This window comes from Scleropages formosus, chromosome 17 (assembly GCF_900964775.1).
Source record: "Scleropages formosus chromosome 17, fSclFor1.1, whole genome shotgun sequence".
Taxonomy (NCBI): domain Eukaryota; kingdom Metazoa; phylum Chordata; class Actinopteri; order Osteoglossiformes; family Osteoglossidae; genus Scleropages; species Scleropages formosus.
In genome coordinates, this window is record NC_041822.1 from 20,338,328 (window position 1) to 20,356,855 (window position 18,528).

General features: G+C 48.1%; 1 protein-coding gene across 4 annotated transcripts in view; it reads left to right on the forward strand.

Annotated features, from left to right (window-relative positions):
* The window catches only part of abca2 (ATP-binding cassette, sub-family A (ABC1), member 2), an 81,569-nt gene that overhangs the window by 25,059 nt on the left and 37,982 nt on the right, over positions 1-18,528 (forward strand). For 2 of the 4 annotated variants that reach the window (XM_018758405.2, XM_018758407.2), the window contains exons 2-5: positions 13,642-13,735; positions 15,034-15,036; positions 17,104-17,215; positions 17,850-18,013. In XM_018758405.2, coding sequence (XP_018613921.2) covers positions 13,642-13,735; positions 15,034-15,036; positions 17,104-17,215; positions 17,850-18,013 — 373 coding nt within the window. The remainder of the gene's footprint in view (positions 1-13,641; positions 13,736-15,033; positions 15,037-17,103; positions 17,216-17,849; positions 18,014-18,528) is intronic. The other 2 variants (XM_018758406.2, XM_018758408.2) reach the window with 1 other exon arrangement.

Sequence of the window (18,528 nt, forward strand, 5' to 3'; positions counted from 1 at the left end):
GAAACGTTCTCTGCGGGTTTCCGGCCGGGAGGCGCCGCAGCGAGAGAAGGCGCCCATGGCAGGAAATGTCACTTGAAAGTTGCAGCAGCTGGAAGTTACCTGCTGCTGCTGCATCATGTTAAAAACTTAGCGTCCCGTCACAACGTGCGCGTGTGCGTGTCAGCTCTCGCTGTTTGCGTCCGTCTCTGAGCTCCGCTCGCACCCGTGCTTCTCAGCCTTCCTGTCTCAGGTGTTTTACCTGTCTCTGCCCCCCCCCCACCACCCGTTTCAAACTGGCTGTGTTCAGACAGAAGGTTGACAGTTCCTATAACAGTGCACTGATTGGATGACTGGGCTGTAAGACCCTCAGCACCAGTGGGGGGTCCAAAACAAGCGGATTTACACAAGGGGTCCATGTAGACCCCCCACATCTAGGACCCTTTGTGTTCATCATTCAGGCACATGCTACTTACTCACTGTGATTATTTCTTAATTTACAGTATGTCCTGTTTTTGTCTAAAGCTACTTGGTATATTTGGTTTGTACACTAAGCTGTGAACAATTTGTCCATTTATACAGCTGGGTAATTTTTTACTATATTAGTTCAGTGTAAAGTACCTTGGTCAAAGGTTCTGCAGCAGCAGGTGGAATTCAACGCCGGGTTCTGCAACTGTAAGATGAAGCTCAAAACACCAAACACATGGGCTCAAGTGCTTTAAGTGCAATGCAATGGCTCTAACCACTTCACTACCTGCGGTTTCTTCATCATCATCATCATCATCAACATCATCGTCATATTAGTACTACTGGCCAGTCAGCCGATCAGCGATGTCGAGGTCTTCGTCGACAACGATGGACGAAGAGTTTTACTCATTTTTGAGCAATTTATTCCAATGAATCAATCAAAGTTAAGTACAGGTGGTCCCAGACTTACGAGGGGATCACGCTCCGCGAAATCCGTCGTAAATCGGAAATATCGTAAATCGAAAATGCATTTAGTACACCTAATACACACCTCTACGTGACAGTCTGGGAGATGGATGCGGATCGCTGCCGCTGCCCAGGATCGCGAGAGAGTGCCCCACTGCATATCGGTTGCTCGGGGGAAAAATCAAAATTCACCATCGTTAGGTAAAAAAACATCATAAGTCGAACCATCGCAAGTTGAGGAGCATCTGTATATAAAACGAACATTTTAATTAATTAGAAAGACATGTGCATAGTGTAACAATGAGTGCATGCATTGGAATGATGGTGGTGTAGTTGGGCTGATCCAGGTTCATACTTTGTAGTAACCTTCAGCAAGGTACCTGTCCTTAATTACTCCTTACCTCCTTATCAAGGTACGTATCCTTAACTACTCCGGTGAAAGTTGTCCAGCTGTTTAAATGGTTAAATAGCGATATGTAGCTGAACGCTGGAGAAAAATGTCGGCTAAATGAATGCATAAAATGTAAGATTTTACCCCCACACTGAAGATCTGCTGTTTCCGTGTCGCTAAAGAGGTTATTCTGAACACGTAACAGCTGATATGAGATAAACCGTTACGTAAGTATAGCTGTTGCTACACTCCATTTGCAGACAGTTATAATTAGTTGTAATTACTTAACTCTAGTTGTTTCCTGTAAATTCTAGTTAGTTCCTCGTCATTATTTTTTTTTTCCCAGATTAGCTCAGTCATTGTGAGTTTTTAAGTGACAACTGTGAAATTTAATCCATTAATAATTCAGGCTCTAGTAGACAGGCTTGTCAGCAGCCCGAATGACTGCAGGGTGAACTAGGACAGGAGCTACAGCTGTGTGTGTGTGTGTGTGTGTGTGTGTGTGTGTTTTGGGGACACGAGACAAAATGCCACCCCCGCCTGCTGTTTGGTTTGTTTCTCGTCCCACTGAGGTGCCCTCGTATTGCGGCTCTGTCTATCCACACAGTCGGAGCGGTGGGCTCCTTCGCTCTCGGTCATGGAGCGAGGCTAATTGGATATATTAGCCCCATTAACAGTCGCCATGTGTGTATTTGGCTTCCAAAAATGGAGCTGCCGTTGGATCAGGGATGTGAAGAGCACATTTGGCTATCGATGAACCTACCGAATTCCCAGCGACTGCTCACTTAACGACCAAGTACTGAGACAGATGCCGGTTTCCGAATGTCCACCACCCTTCTAAAGTGTTATTCGTGTCAAAATGCACCGTGCTTTTTGAAAGTATGTGAACCCCATAGGGATCTTTATTATTACTGTATGAAATAGTTGTTTTCTCCAGTGTATCTTAGTTGTTTACCCATGATTTATACAGCTGGGTAATTTTACTAGAGCAATTCAGGGTAAGTACCTTGCTCAATGGTACAACAGCTGGAGGGGGATTCAAACCTGCAACCTTTGGGTCTAAAGGTGGCAGCTCCAATAGCTACACTACCATCTGTTTGTGGTTTACACCCTCGATTCCACACATGTACTTGGTTTACTCAGTGCAACTTGGGCTTCTTCTTCTTGGGCTGTCTCCGCATACCCCCTGAGGTCTGTGTTGTAGATCTTCTCCCCGCTTGTATAGGCGTCTGAAGTGGACTGCGGTCTCTACGAGGCGCCCGAGTGTTTCGTCTTCCAGATGTGCGGAGACGGCGCAGCCGGTTAGTTTCAGCGCCGTGCCGCGTTCTGCGATTCCCTGCCACTTTTCCTGCGTGTTGTCCTGGGACGGTCGACGCGGGAGTCGAACCGTGACGCGAACAGCGAGTCGGCCCGGGTCCAGCCGAGCCAAAGACAAGAAGGAACAAACGGAACACATAAACAGCATTATCATTAATTTTCATGACTCCGCACTTCTTAGGATGTAGTTTATTCTGGTAGAACATCTGGCACCCGTGTGCTGTTTTTTTTTCTTTTTTTTTTCCCTTCTTCCCATGATGCTCCCTTTACTCTCCGATGTCGGTACTCGTGAGCAGCTGTTTCTCAGAAATTGCAGCTGCCCGTGAGACATCGCAAACTGCGATTTCCCATAGGCGAGCGAAACCGCGCTCGCTGGTCGGTGCTCGGCGGAGGGGGTGCGGTTGGGGGGGGTGAGGGTGGGGGCCGGCGGAGCCCTGTCACCGCTGTAATTTGGCTCCTTTGCCCTCAGATCACGCCTGCAATGTTAAGGCATTTAGAGTTACATTAAAAGGCCTTTTAAGTGCTTATCGTGTGGAGTCGTAGTTCGGTGACTGAGGAGCATGACTTCCGAAAGCTTTTGTGGACTGGCAGCGTGGAGGAACACACACACACACACAACGTCACAGTCCTAAAATCGCTCTTGGTACCAAGCATAACAATTTAAATCTACAGTTTTTCTTTGGGGGGGGGGACTTCTGCATAATTGGAAGGGATCATCTCAGTTAGGGGGTTCGGTTTGAAGTGGCCAAATTGGAGCGAAAACTGGCACTAGGTTTGGGGAGGACTTGAGACGTGACTGGATAAGGAGACGGCCGTACGAGGACCGAAACGAGCGCACACCTACCTTCCTGATGGAATACTCAGACACACACACACACACACACACACACACACACACACACACACACACACACACACACACACACACACACACACACCCAGCTCCAGGTCCCTTCCCAGACACTTCATCGCAGTCCTGCTCTCATGTTCTGCCACTCTTAATAATTTAGCAGCGGAGTACCGAGAAGGCTCAATAATTGATCAACTCGATTGTATCGCGGAGGCTATGCTGCGGTCCCCCGGAGCAGAACCGTTAAGAATCGCTTTGGGTCGTCCTGGAAGGGCGGCGCTGCCAAATCAGATGGGTGAAACGGAAGGTACGGATCGGGGCGCGGAGGTGTCACGTGTCGGATTAACGAATCCCCGTTTTCCCGGCTCCCGTAACGCGGACGACGAGGAAAGGAAAACTCGGGCGGGCGGCACCGGACCGCTTCGTAAGGATCTCCTTCGGTACCACGTAGAAACCGCAGCCCAAGGATTTCGCTCTAATCCCCTTTGAGTGCGAGATTAAGCATTAATAAATCACGTACAGTAGAAGAGCTCAGCGAACCTCCTGCAGATGCCATGCGGTGTTGATTCCAGAATGACACACGTTGCCTACCGGTCCCCGCTCCCCTGCTTATGAGACCGGAGGTGGAACGCTTTCATTTTCAAGTGTTACGCGAAAGGGCTCGAGGCAGTTTGTTGGAAATAATTAATGCAGGCCGCAGGAGCACTCGAATGAAGACGGATCCTCTGTTTGCTTTGCACCTGCTCTGCTCTCCGCAGAATCCTATGGTAACAACGGCGATCGTGATCGATTCTTCAACGCGTTGCTGTCATCCCTCCTGGCCCGGCGACCAAATCCCGTATCTTGTTTGCGGTCTTGGTTGCCGGGAAACGGGATGCACACGTCGGCAAAGTAAGGCGATGCTGCGATTCCGTGTCTCAAAGGGGTGTGCGATCGTCAGTAGACTGAGAATCACCTTGACGTCCTGCGCTTCGCCACATCACTGGGCTGAGCTCTTTCGGCCCGAATGTTTACGATGACGGGCGCTAGGACGATATTGAATAGCTAATTTAATGTTCCAGCAGGACTGATATATGTCCAGTGCAAAATACCGTGAGCAGCTCCATGTAAAAATATCAGCCTGGGCTTTATTGGACTGGAAGCTGGCTTGAACCCAGGGTCTCAAGGACGGTGCCGCTGTGGATCCAAGAGCTCGAACAGGATGCCAAGAATAACACCACTTGTGGTTATCTGGTGCTCTGAGATGGCTTAGAGCCACACGATACCTCCCGAATCCAGGACCGCAACAGCTGTAAGGTGTCTGAGAAGATGTGTGGTACCTCACAACCATAAAATCCTCTTTCGCTAGCTGACACCTTGTGTCTTTACATTTGTTCTTTGAGCAGACACTTCTCCAAAACAATTTACAGTTGCAATTATTAAGCAGTGCTTAGCGGACGCCTTTATCGGGGGTGACTTACAGTGCTAGATTCACTACAGTAAACCCCCTATAATCATCATCTGCAAGTGAGATCAGCGTAATGGTAGATTCTCGACTTCATCCAAACGTCACGTTTGGATTGTGGGAAGAAACTGGAAAAGTAGATTTTTTTTTTTTCATGTAAAAATAAGAGGATTGATTTAGATGCTGGGTTTCAGGGTCCAGCAGTGGTCTTTCTGCTAGGATTTGAACTCCCAACTTGTAAACCTGGTGCCTTCACCGCTGCAGCACTTGCTGTCCGAGGGTTACGAAGGTGACGACGGATGTTTCGGATCAGCCCTTGTAGGTAATGGTCATCCATTTGTGTCTCGCGGCACTCGACTTTGGCCTTGCTGGGCACGTGCGCTCGGTCACGGCGGTCACTGTGTCTCCAGGCCAAATGAGAGAACCCCGATCAAGGGTTCCAACGGCGTCTCCTGCGAAAGGGTAGCTTATCTGCAATCATTTATGTAAACAGGAGCAGCCGTTTGGTGGCTTATCGATTTGATATTGTTTTCAATAGGTCCGGAGAGAGATCAAAATTCCTTCGCTGATTTTCGAGAAGTTTGCGTCTCTGCGGAAATACGTCGGCCGTTATTGCTCCGTTCGGAACGGCCTCTTAAAGATGCGATCGACGAAACTCGGAGCAGGCCAGGTTCGACGCTTCGAGTCGCCTCTATCAGCTGAGCGCAATTTCGAAAAAAAGCCCTTCTTGAGCGATGAATGTCGCGGGGCCTGTTGCCGTGGCGCCGCTCTTGACCGGCGAGAGGCCCCGAGGTGTGTTTTCAGCAGAGCAGATAGAAGCCCATGTTTTTGCAAACAGCCCCCAACACTTGGGTAATGAGACAGCCTTTCCCAGGGGAAATAAGCGGGTCGGTCTATGGCAGATGCCGTCTGTTCTTTATGGCGGACTGGTACGGGGGGAGCCGAACCGTCAGCGACAGGTTCATTCCGGCGAAGCTGCTGGCCGCAGGGAAGTGCACGAGCGAGCGAGCGAGTGAGCGACATCTTGCAGCCTCACCGGTGATATCTCTCTCTCTCTCTCCACTCTTTCCATTCGTTCGCCCTTCCTGCCAACTGTAGACGATGGGAAAGTTCTGCGGAATCGATTTTTCCAGAATGCCAGTACGCAGGTGGAAATGCGAAACAGATTTCCTCCCTCTGTCCCTCCCCAGCATGGGTTACAGTGCAGCCATTCAACATTTATTCACGCATAAAACGCATAAAAGCGATTTAATATTCATGTGGCCCCTCACACAGAAGCATGTTGTTTAGACGCGATGTCAGCGAAGCGTTTCATCATATCGACAAAAACCCTTCTGTTTATTAAATACGTAATCATTGGTACCATTTTCACCCCCCCCCCCCCCCCCCCCCCCCCGATGGCAACTATTGTGAATTGTTTTGCACAGTTGGAGCTTTCAGAGCAGGTTTGTCCTCTTTGGTTAGTTTGTGCTCGGAGACAGAATCTTTTCATGAAAAAGTGTAATATGGATGAATGGAGTATTTTGTGCCCTGATGGGTGCTACGGTGGGTGTGTCAGTCCGCGTTATTCTGCACCACCCCCCCTCCGGCTGTCTGGACGGCAGGGGAGTTGCCGCTGGACAGATGCGCCGGCGCCCCTTTAACTAATGTAAGGTCGTCCGCCAACGTGAATATTTTTTAAACTTGAGTCACAGTTTGAGATCTGAAAATACGCAAGGGATTCTGTTCTAAATTCAAATCAAATAGTTCTGTTTGCCCTTTAAAGGGCTTGTGGGGAAGGATGGAAACATTTGCTCGGGTTGTGATTTCAGCTGTGCGTGTGAGTGCGCGCGTGCACAAGAGGACTGGTGTTTGCTGCCTGGGAAGTTATAACAGCAGCTTTGTTCTGCACCTCAGTCGGCCTTCTGTGCGTTGTGGGAGCCGCACGAAAAAAGAGCTGTTTGTCTGTCATGACCTTCAGAGATGGAGCAGGGAGCGAGTGTGTGTCTGAGTGTGTGTGTCTCTGACTGATCGCTCATCGTCTCTTCTCTAAATCCCTCCAAACTGTCAGCTGTCATAGTCCCAGGGATCTTCGCGCCTCGACATTGTCGCTCATTTGCCCGTTCGTCAATCTTCGGAGGCTCCGACAGCCTCGGTGTGAGCGGAAGGTCCAAAGGAAGGTGACACGCCCTTTGCAGGAGACAAGCCTCACTGCTTCCCACGATCTCGAGATGAGGCTTCTCTGATACTCGGAGAACCGGCGATGGTCGGAAACCAGTCGGGAATCTCTGTGGGGGGAACTCTAGACACCCAGCATGTTTTGCTTCCCTTTGTTTTCACTGATCTGTTGAGACTGACTCTCATCCAGGGTGACGTACACATCAGCAGAGCACAAAACATGATTCTTCAATGCGGAAGCAAAATGAGGGTGATGGAGAAAGAGGATCTGTTCACGACGCTTGGGCTTCTGCCGAATCGTAATCCAGAGTGACGATCAAGGATCTGCTAAAAGTAAAAAAAAAAAAAAAAAATCTCAACAAATTTCATTGCATCTTTAGGACAACCCTACCGATATGAAGAGATCCTTTACATTCATTTGCCCAGCTGTTACCAAGGTACAAGCTGCCCAACTGTATAAATGGCTAAATCACTGCAAGGAGCTTAACATTGTGAGATTCTTTGGAGAAGAGCATCAGCTAAATTAAAGAATGTAAATGTCAGGTGAGTTAGTATTACATTTCTATACTAAATTAACTGCAGTGATTTACCATGTTGGGGGCGCAGTGGGTTGGACCACAGTCCTCCTCTCTAGTGGGTCTGGGGTTCGAGTCCTGCTTGGGGTGCCTTGCGACGGACTGGCGTCCCGTCCTTGGTGCGTCCCCTCCTCCTCCAGCCTTACGCCCTGTGTTGCCGGGTTAGGCTCCGGTTCCCCATGACCCCGTATGGGACAAGCGGTTCTGGAAATGTGAAATTTACCATGTTATACAGAAAAGTCATTTTTTCTGAGTCAGTTCAGGGTAAATACTTTGCATCTGGGTGTTACAGCAGGAGGTTGGATTTGAACCTTGTTCTTTTGTCTGCAAGGTAGCAGCTTTAACCACTGCACCACCTACTGCCTCTGAGCAGTTGCACATGCTGGTTGTACAAGGCAGACAGGCCCAATTTGAAGGAGTGAGTAATATAAAGATGATGGATGATGACTATATGGTTTACTCATCCATTTACTGGAGGGGATGAGACATGAGGATGATGGGATCTGTGGACAGAAAGACAGAAGAAATGTTTGCAGCCCTCCAGACCCTCAGCGGGAGACTTCAGGATTGAAGGAACCACAGGGGGAGTTAGCAGGAAGGAAAAGGCAGGGAGGATGGGAGGGAACTGACAGGTAAACCCCCCAGGGTACCCGGGCGCTGTATGTTATTCACCATATCTAGGCGGACAGGGCGCTTCAGGGATGCGGTAAGGGGCCGTGTGCCTGCAGTCAGCACCGCAGTCTTGGTGCCAGGGGAACGTATTAGCAAACGTTGTCAGGGGAACCCATTAGGCGCACCGTCAGGGGAGCGCATTAACATTATGTTGTCACGTCACACCTGGCTCTGCGCTATAGCGGCATCAGGTCTCAGAGGGCTTTCTGCGAGCCTGTTTGTTTTGCACCACTGTGTGTGTGTGTGTGTGTGTGTGTGTGTGTGTGTCTGTGTGTGTGTGTGTGTGTCCAGGCAAGGCCCTGCTTTCTGGAAAGGCCGCAGCCTGACACCACCTCCCCATGCCTGTGAGGTAGCTGCCACCCATCCCAAGGGCCACATTGTCAAACGGTGGTACACAATCCCAGCTCTGTCAGTGCCCCCCGGTCGCATTACTCATGGGCAGCAGGGCACAACAGCTGGGTAGTGGGATGAGGTAGAGGAACGAGAAAGGGAGGGTAGCATGCAGGGCAGTAGGAAACTGGACCTACGGTCCCCAGACAGGAAGTGTGTGGGTTGAGGATGAGGGAGTGACAGCTGACCACTAGGGTGAACGACTAAATGGGAAAGAGGCAAACCGGGAGTGCCGTGTTATGTCATTAATTTGCTTTGCAGATTCTCTTGTCCAGAATGATTTACATGAAATGGAGCAGGAAATTTACATAGATCTGGAGAAGTACTAGTGGTGTCATGTCTAAGTTGAACCCTGCTTCATGCACTCTGCTTCCAGGATAAGCTCTGGACCATTGTGACACCGCACTGGGGAAGCAGCTGTTGATACTGAATGGATAATATGAGTACTGGATGTTTGTCGTCACGGAATAAGTATATGCTATATAGTGCCATGATGTTGATTCTCACGAGTTTGAACCTGCAACCTACTGCTGCTAGATCTAGTACTCGAGCACTCAACCATGCTGAGCCAAGGGACACCCTTCCCCTAACCACATATTAGAATCCACCCCAGAATAACTCTCACACTTTCCCCACTAAGTACTTTGTATGATCTCTCAGTTGCACTCATTTGCACTTTCAAGGGGAGATGGAAACATAAACAAAACATGAGTAATGCCTTAGCAGCGCCTTTGATTCTTCTTCGTGTTTCAAATTGGTATAGTTATTTGGGGAATTGGCATTCTCATCATGTAATATTTCTAAATAATGAAATATTCTGCCATATCCTCAATAGCTTGCATTTTGAAGGCACGTAGAGGAAACATTTAGCTGTTAGACTGAATGAACACATGGTTACAATAAATAGTCTTGTCAGATTCATGTGCAATCATGTTATTAATATGGATTTTAAAACTGGAAGCAGCATTGTAATCATACAGCCTTGAACTATAAATGTTGAAACTCCGAAGGTATCTTCCCCTTGTACCCTTTTGTAGGGTACAAAACCTGAACTCAGAAGTGGACATCATTCATGGGCCAATGGAACCAAATTTTTTTAAATTTGGTTAATCTAAAAGGGGGTCGCATTGGTGCAGCTGGCTTGGCCAGGTCCTGTTCTCTGGTGGGTCTGGGGTTCAAGTCTTGCTTAGGGTGCCTTATGGCAGGCTGGCGTCCTGTCCAGGGTGTGTCCCCTCCAGCCTTGCACTGTGTTGCCGGGTTAGGCTCCGGTTTGCTGCGACCCCACTTGGGACAAGTGGTTTCAGTCAATGTGTGTGGTTCTATTTGTTAGACACAGAGCGGATGAGAACATGAGTTGTGCCTCTTTTGTTCCCTCCATCCAGTGTGGAGGTGGCAGTGTAATGCTGTGGGGTTGCTTTGCCAAGTCTATGGTGATCTCAACCAGCAAGGTAGTCATAACATCCTTCAGAGACATGCATTCCATTTGGTTAGGGCTAGCTGAGCAGTCCTTCATTCTTCAGCAAGATACCGACCCAAAACACACCCCAGAGCTGTCTAAGAACTGACCAGGACATGAAACAAAATTGATGGGGGGAAAAAAAAAAACGGTTGTCAAAGCGTCCTCAAACGTTTCGCTGCTGTTGTAGGTACTTGCAGTTTTCTGAGATGGGTTGTTTTTTCATAGGGCACCACGTGATTTACCCGTAGTGTGTAAAGAAAGCCGCAGGGCGTGAGAGGATGTTTCGGATGGTCACATCCAATAATGTGTTACACAGAATAAAGTCTGAAACGAATATCTGTGGAAAAAAAATTATATTTCTATATTGTACTTCCAAGAGTCAACAGCCCTAACAGTATAATACCAGGTGGGAAATTGAAATGCTTATTTAATTTCAGAACCGGTTGCTTGTATGCTATTTGTTGCTTGGATTGTTTAAAGGTTTTGTCTTGCGGTTGTTTGTCCTGTGGTTCTTCCATTAGGCTCCAGCTGCATTCCGTCTTCTCTTTATTGTACTAAGTGGAAGTTTTCTTTGTCTCTGGAAAACCCAGCAGTTTGTTCCAGATTACAGCTCAGACGCACGTTCTCGGTGGGGAAGCGTCCAGGCCGGTCTGCCAGAAAAATAGATGATAAAGAGGTAAAGAACAGGTGCCGAGAAATTACATTTACGAGGAACGTCAGTGGATAAACCTGAACCCCTATGAAGTCCTCAAATGCCATCAGTAAATTGCAGATGGGAAGATCTCGGCCTTCTTTCATCTCTTTGAAAGGCCAGCCGGAAATGTCCTAGTAATTAGCTAATGCGGTGTGCCATTACGTAGAAAGCCCGACGTCTTTGTCACATGCAGAATAAAAAAAGGCAAAAATTATTTTATGCATTTTAGCAGTTGATTATGCAGCACAAACACTTCAGGAAGTAATGAAATACACATTATGGTTGTGAGGTGCTTCTTAAAAAAACCATCCTACGGTTGCTAAGGTAGATGAAAAGACTGATGTATTCAAAACGTTGGATTATTTATTTATTTTTGTGTTTCAGAAAAGAGCACAGGCTTTTCTAGTATCTTCTAAGAAATGACAAGAAAATTAAGGCATGCGCACGCCTTCTGATGTGAATGCAAATGTTTGGGTTGCTTTCTGCAGCACCTGTTCTGTGGTTCAGGGCTTGATTTGGGTTTTAAATGTGTTGGAAGGGTTTAGAGATGTGACAAAGTAAAAAATGCAGTAAACCTAGCAGGAAAAAATTTTAGTAGTGGAATATCGAATAAATTTGTTGCTGCGGTACAAGGCTGTAGGCCTTGACCGTGTCGTACGTAAATAGCGCGCAATTTCTTCCCGGTGATATGTGTTTGGTGAAGCACTACTCTAGCCCTGGTGGGCTAAAGTACTCTGTGAACAAAAGGAAAAAATACAATCATGTTTGACTGTGAGCAATTGTAAAACCATTTAGTGAGTGTGAGGGAGAAACCGCTAAGGGCGGTTCAAGGTGCGAGTAGAGACTTGGGTAAAGGACACAGACATGGGTGGATGGCACAGACTTGGCTAATGGACGCATAGGCTACTTGAGCTGTGGACATAGGTTTGCACTGAAGACAAAGACTAATCAAAGGGCTAAGACTTGAGCTGAGGGCAGACACTTGGGTGAAGGACACATGCTGGGGTCGAGGACAAAGGGTTGTACTGAAGGCAAAGATGTGGGTGAAGGACTTGGGTTGGGGACACATATTTGAATGAAACACATGGCCGTGATGTCAACCAAATGCAACCAAACCTTTCAAGTGTCAGGTGCCGGGCTCGGTCGGGTCCCGCTCCTTGGTGGGTCTGGGCCTCGAGTCCCATTTGGGGTGCCCTGCGACGGATTGGCGTCCGCCCTGGTTGTGCCTTCCCCGTGCCACCGGGCCAGGCCCCAGCTCACCGTGACCCTGCTGGGGACAAGCTGTTTCAGCTAGTGTGTGTGTGTGTGTGTGTTTAGTCACACAGATACAGATGCTTCTCGACTTACAATTTTTCGACTACGATGGTGAGCTGGCGATAGGCATTCGGTAGAAACCGTACTTCGAATTTTTTTTTTTTCCTCGGGCAACCGATATGCAGTGCGATACTCTTTCGCGATGCTGGGCAACGGCAGCGATCCGCATCTCCCAGACTACCACACAGTCGCTATGCAGATACCCCCCTCTATCTACGATGTGTTTTGTGCACCCATAATGTCACAGAAATGCCCATCCGTGTCTCCTGCTACCGGCGGGAAGAAGAAGAGGAAGGCAATTTCCCTTGAGGAGAAACTCAAGATAATTGCCCAGCATGCAGGCGGCAAGGCTGTAATGGCCATCGCACGTGTGCTAGGCTATGATGTTCAGTAGGTGTATTGCATGCATTTTCTACTTACGATATTTTCGACTTATGATGGGTTTCGCGGAACGTAACCCCTTCGTAAGTCGGGGACCACCTTTACACACAGTGTTGCTTGAAAGTATGTGAACCCCTTGCGTGCCTTAGTTTTACCACAAAATGGTTATTTAGTGACAATCGGTCTTTCTCGTGCGACACAATAGACGTAAAGACCAGTTCCATATGTTGCTTTAGAAGAAATTGTGTGTGTAGGAGAAACGCGCAAGTAGTGCAGGTGCAAAAATAAGTAAAGCCCGAGTTGCATTGGGTAAACCAAGTAAGTGGCATCATAATCATCTACTAATTTTTTGTGTCTATTTTTAGATTTTGTTTGTTTTAATATTTTATGCAAGATTAATGACCATCCCTGTAGGGTTCACCTACTTTCAAACGCCACTTATACATGTATATATGATGCTCTTACATAAGGGAAGAAAAGAATTTTTCTTAATAACAGGAGAGGAACCAAAGATTTTTGGCGAAGGCCTGTTGCGGCCTCTCTGAAATCCTACGAGTGAGTAACGCCTCGGCACAGGGATGCGTGTTTGCTTTTTCTTCTATGTATTTTGGCAGCGCTTTCCATGGCTTCTGCGTACGCGTGTTTAACGTTGCATAAAATGGTTTTTGATAATGCGCTTGCTCCTCTCTCGGAAACTCAGCTGGAACTCAGTTCTGCGTGTATGGCAAAACTGCAGCCCGAACGAGCTTCACAATGGACTTTCGATTTAACGGATCGATATCCGTCTCCGACTAAAGCAGCCTAATTCGTTCGTTGCGTGATGAAATATGACAAGGAAAATAAAAACGGGCAGGTTTCAGCTCGGAATCAAAACACCTTAAGTCTCTAATGTTGCGTGTGCATCAGTCATTTCTGGAGGTTGCCGTCACCTTGGTTGTTGCGCGAGCGCGAGCGCGTGTGTGTGTGTGTGTGTGTGTGTGTGTGTGTGTGTGTTAGCCTTAGATGTGTCAGATCCGCTATTGAAGGTTTACGTTTTTTTAATTTGTGTGTTTATCTTTCACCGTTATCTCTGTTTTGTCTCCGCGCAGTGGGTGTTGGCGTTTGAGATCTTCATCCCCCTGGTCCTCTTCTTCATCCTTCTGGGTTTGAGGCAGAAGAAGCCCGCCATCCCCGTGAAGGAAGGTAGGGCGGTCGAACCGGGTCGGGATGCGCTCGAATGCCGGAAGTACTCGGCCTTTTGGGGACAGGACTGGAGACATCATGATGGACGGAAGGTTGTCCTGAGTTGTCCATAAAGCCCTACTCAGGAACCCCGCTCCTCCTGGTTTTTGCTCCCCGTCGGCTCCCGGGCAGAAGGATCGCGTCCACGGCGGTCCGTAGAAACCAGCGCTTTCACATCCCACCGGTGACATTGTTCCTCCACCCCCCTTGCAGCACAATAAAGGGGGGGCGGATGCAATGAGTCCAAAATTGTCTTATCAAAAGGGTGGGAAACATCTCAAGGTTGAATGTAGACAGGGATATGAGAATGGAAAGGTCCACGGTCATCATACCCTTAGCTCACCTTAGTTACACCTCCAGTGCTACATCTCGGAAAGCGTATCGGAAATTAAGTGTCAAATTAACTGCATTTTGTTCGTTTTACCTTGTTACGCCTTGATGTAGCGGTATGTCCAGTGTAAAATACGTCCACTGTAACTCTGCGTATTTTCCTAACATGAGAACACGAAGGAAACAATCACACTGTTTTACCACAGCTTTGCAAATCTGTCGCTCAAGGACTGATTGCGAAGTGTGTGTGTATTTATGTGTGTGTGTATATACAGCACTGCTTGAAAGTATGTGAATCCTATAGGGATGGTCATTATTCCTGTATGAAATATTAAAATAAACCTGTAAATATGAATCTTAAATGTATAAAATTAAAGAATGATTGATTTACACTCCTGATTCTACCTACCTACTTGGTTCAACCAATATAACTTGGGCTTGACTTATTTTCACACCTGCGTTACTGTGTTTTTACTACACGCACACAGTTTCCTCTAAAGCAACATATGGGACTGGTCATCACACATCTATTGCGTCACATGGGAAACACTGATCCTCATTAAATAACCATTTTTGTGGTAAAACTAAGGGACACAAGGGGTTCGCATACTTTCAAGCAAAGTGTGTGTGTGTGTGTGTGTGTGTGTGTGTGTGTGTGTGTGTGTGTGTGTGTCAGATGAGCACTGCCTGTCATGCTTGTTAGTTACCATACTTGCTGTAGTTTGTTGTAGTTAAACTGGATCATTTTTTAGTTTTCATTTCTCATTTTTCCTGTGTTTATCTTGTTTTGAATATGGAAACGAATCATCCCATTTTCTTTTGTTCCTTCTCCTCTGGTTTTTTCCCCGTCCTTTTCTTTCTCTCGTTTCCTCCTCCTTTCTTTTCTTCCCTTCCCCACTTTTTCGCTCCAACACTGCATGACGCACCAGTCTGTAAGTTACTCCAACGCCGCTCTCGTTTTCAGTCCTTTCTTTTCCTCGCCGTGTTCGTTTCCACCCAAGATAACCGTGCGCCGCAGCTCTCCTTGCCTAGAGTTACCGCGTCTGGGTGTCTGTTTTACGTCCACGTGCCCCACCCTGCCTGTGCTTCCACGTTTGTGCCACTGGTGTGTCCCCCACGCCTCCTTACCCCACTTTACAACCTCTGGGTTGACTGCTGGGGTCACATGTAGTAAAACGAAACAGACCGAACAAAGAAGTCACATCAGATGTGAGGAGACGCTCAAACACACACAGGTGTGTGATGTGCCTGTCTCGCAGGAAGAGGTAAACCCCTCGATCGTTCTAACAATTGTCAGTAAAGACTTTACCAGTGCAGGGTCGTGGTGGTCCGGAGCCTATCCTGGAAGCATGGGGCATGAGTTTGGCTACACAGCGTACGGGAGGTCTTCTGTCACGGGGCAACCGCTCACGCTCGTTCACTCACACATGCTACACGCAATTTAGCGTCAACAGTCCCTGTGGAACACCTCTTTGGACTGTGGGAGGAAACCAGAGCACCTGAAGGAAACCCAAACGTATTCTTGGTAAAAGTGCAAACTCCACGTGAACGGAGTTAGACTCAAACCCAAAGCCCAGGAGCTGTGAGACATCGGTGTCGCCCTCTACGCTGGAAAGAATGGTTGTGGAAAGTTTTCGTTGATGGTCCAGTATGGTTCCCCTCACAGGTGGTACAATGACTCAGCGTTAGCAGACATGACTCGTTATGTCAGCAATATAATTACGAACTATTATATGTCATTATATGAGGCTCGCGGGACCGTGGGTCTTCTTTTAGTGATATTAAGCACATATTCCTGCTGTTGGCTAACCCAGTACCACGCTCAACTCCCCCGCCCCCCTGCCACCATGCCCACATACCAGCGCCACCACCCCCCCTGCAGGACTGACATGCTACTGACCGACTGACACTCTGATCCACCGTCCTACTGGTTCGCTGATCCACTTAACTATCGATTTGCCCTCCGAAGATCTAATGCTGTTTTATCCTCAGCTTTCGGGACAGAGGGTGAGCAGATGTCACCAGCGAGCGTATTAGATATGAAGATGCGGGATATGAAACAGGCGCCTGTCAGAGTAACGCGATTTGTGTTAAACGGCCCGGTTTGATGCCCGATGCGGAGCGGCAGCGTCTCGGCTCGGCCGCCGCTCTCTTAACGGTGCTCGGCGAAGGCCAGAACTCGGCTGTTCCGTGCACTATCCGTGTTTGGGGACTAAGGGCGACTCTTTCGATAGGTTATGAGTCGCATCCCTTCAATTGCCCGGCCAGCCCCCTTTGGGTTTTCTCCTTGTCGTGCCTGAAGAATCACACTTTTACTGCACCTTCGCTCTGGTACGTCTGCCTGAAAAAGGCACGAGCCGAGGGAGTGAAATGGTAAATATACCGTAAATACGTGTAAATGAGCAATTAACGAAACACTGTTTTCGCCCAGAAGGCAGGATTTGGAATGAACGTCGCTTTGGACAAAAGCGTCTGCTAAATGAATAAACGTATTTCGCAATTTCTACGCATTGAGGACCGGCGCTCAAACACGAGCAGCAGTTAGGGTTCTGACACCTGCCGAAACTCCCATGATGCTTTGGGGTCGCGGTGAGGGAGATGCTGACATCTGTGACCTTCTCTGACTCCTCTGTGATTTGTGATGGGTGTCCCTTCTCTCTCTCTCTCTCTCTCTCTCTCTCTCTCTCTGCCTCTTCGGATTTGGGTTTTATATCCTAACTGAAACCCCCTCTCTCTGTTCCACCTCTGTACTCCCTTTTTACCGGATCCCTCCTCTCCTCTTACCATCTTTTTTCCATTCTCCCAACTTCTGCCGCACACATGCTCCACTGCTCTCTATTTTTGTTTATTTACATTCTTCCTTCTCACCTTCGACTTGTCCCGCATCTCCTCTTTCACCATCCATCCGTCTCCCCCCCCCACCCTCGGTGCTCTGTCTCCTTCTGTCTCTTTCCCCCTCGCCCACCTTCCTGCCCCCATCCCCACACCCCTCCCCGCAGCGTTCTACAGCGCGGCGCCCCTCACTTCTGCTGGGATCATTCCCATCATGCAGTCGCTGTGTCCTGACGGCCAGCGGGACGAATTTGGCTTCCTGCAGTACAAGAACTCCACGTGAGTCTGTCCCGTGTGGCTGTGTAACAGGAACCATCCATGTAACCAGTGTTTCTATCTATCTATCTATCTATCTATCTATCTATCTATCTATCTATCTATCTATCTATCTATCTGTGTTTATGCATCTGTGTTAGACTTTCATTGTACACTTAGAAGTACGTACAGATGTAGATATAGGGGTCTGTGGATAGTGTAATAGCTGGAGCCACTCGAAGGCTCCGGGTTCGAATCCAGCTTTTGCTGCAGTGGCCTTGATCAAGGCGCTTACCCTGAAGTGATACAGTGGAAATTACCCAGGTGTATAAAGCGGTAAATCATTGTAAGGGCCTTAGTGTACAAACCTAACGTTGGAGAAAATCACTAAGTCAGAAAAATATAGAACTTGTTTTTTTTGTTGTTGTGACATTGAAATACTTTCTCAGTATCAAGGGAAATATTATGATGGGCAAACTAGAGATTGTGATATAAAAAGTGTGTGTGTGTGTGTGTGTGTGTGTGTGTGTGTGTGTGTGTGTGTGTGTGTGTAATGATGAGGAGAAGCGGCTGTATTATTGTCGTGTTGCGTGTCTCATTCAGCTCTCCCTTACCTCCCTGATGGACCCTGTGTGTCCCTCTCTGTCCCCCTCATTAGCGTGACCCAGCTCCTGGAGCGGATCGGCGAGGTGGTTGAGCAGAACCACCTGTTCACTGCCGACCGGCCCGGACTTGGGGAGGAGCTGGAATCCCTGCAGCGACATCTGGAGAGTCTGAGCACGTCGCCGGGCCCGCTGGATCCCCGCTTCAACGCTAGCCGTGGTGAGGCCAAGTCTCTGCGTGCGTGCGTGTGTGTGTGTGTACATGCTGGATTTGAGCATTACTACTGTGTATTACCACTGCTTTTAGAAAAACAGCCTATCAAGCCATCATTTACGTTTCTGCACCTAGCTGATGCATTTGCCCAAAGCAACTTGGAATATTATACTCTGTTATTGAATGATTTATTCATAGCGCTGGGTGAATTTTACTGTATCGATTTGGGTTAAGCGCCGTGATCCGTAACTACTGCAGCAGGAAGTGGGATTCGAACCCAGGTCCTTTGATTACGAGCTTGACAACTCTAACTGCAGCACTCCCCGCTGCTCCGCTGAGGGTTTTTAAAGTCTGAATATTATTTCATATCACCAATCCATATTTTCCTTGTGCATCAATAAGTGGTGCATAAATAAGAGCAGGATGAATATGATGTGCAGGTGGGATGATGTGGATGAGTATAGCAGCGCACTGTAGTAACCAGCCCACTCCCTATGGGCGCTGTCAAGGAACCCCCCCCC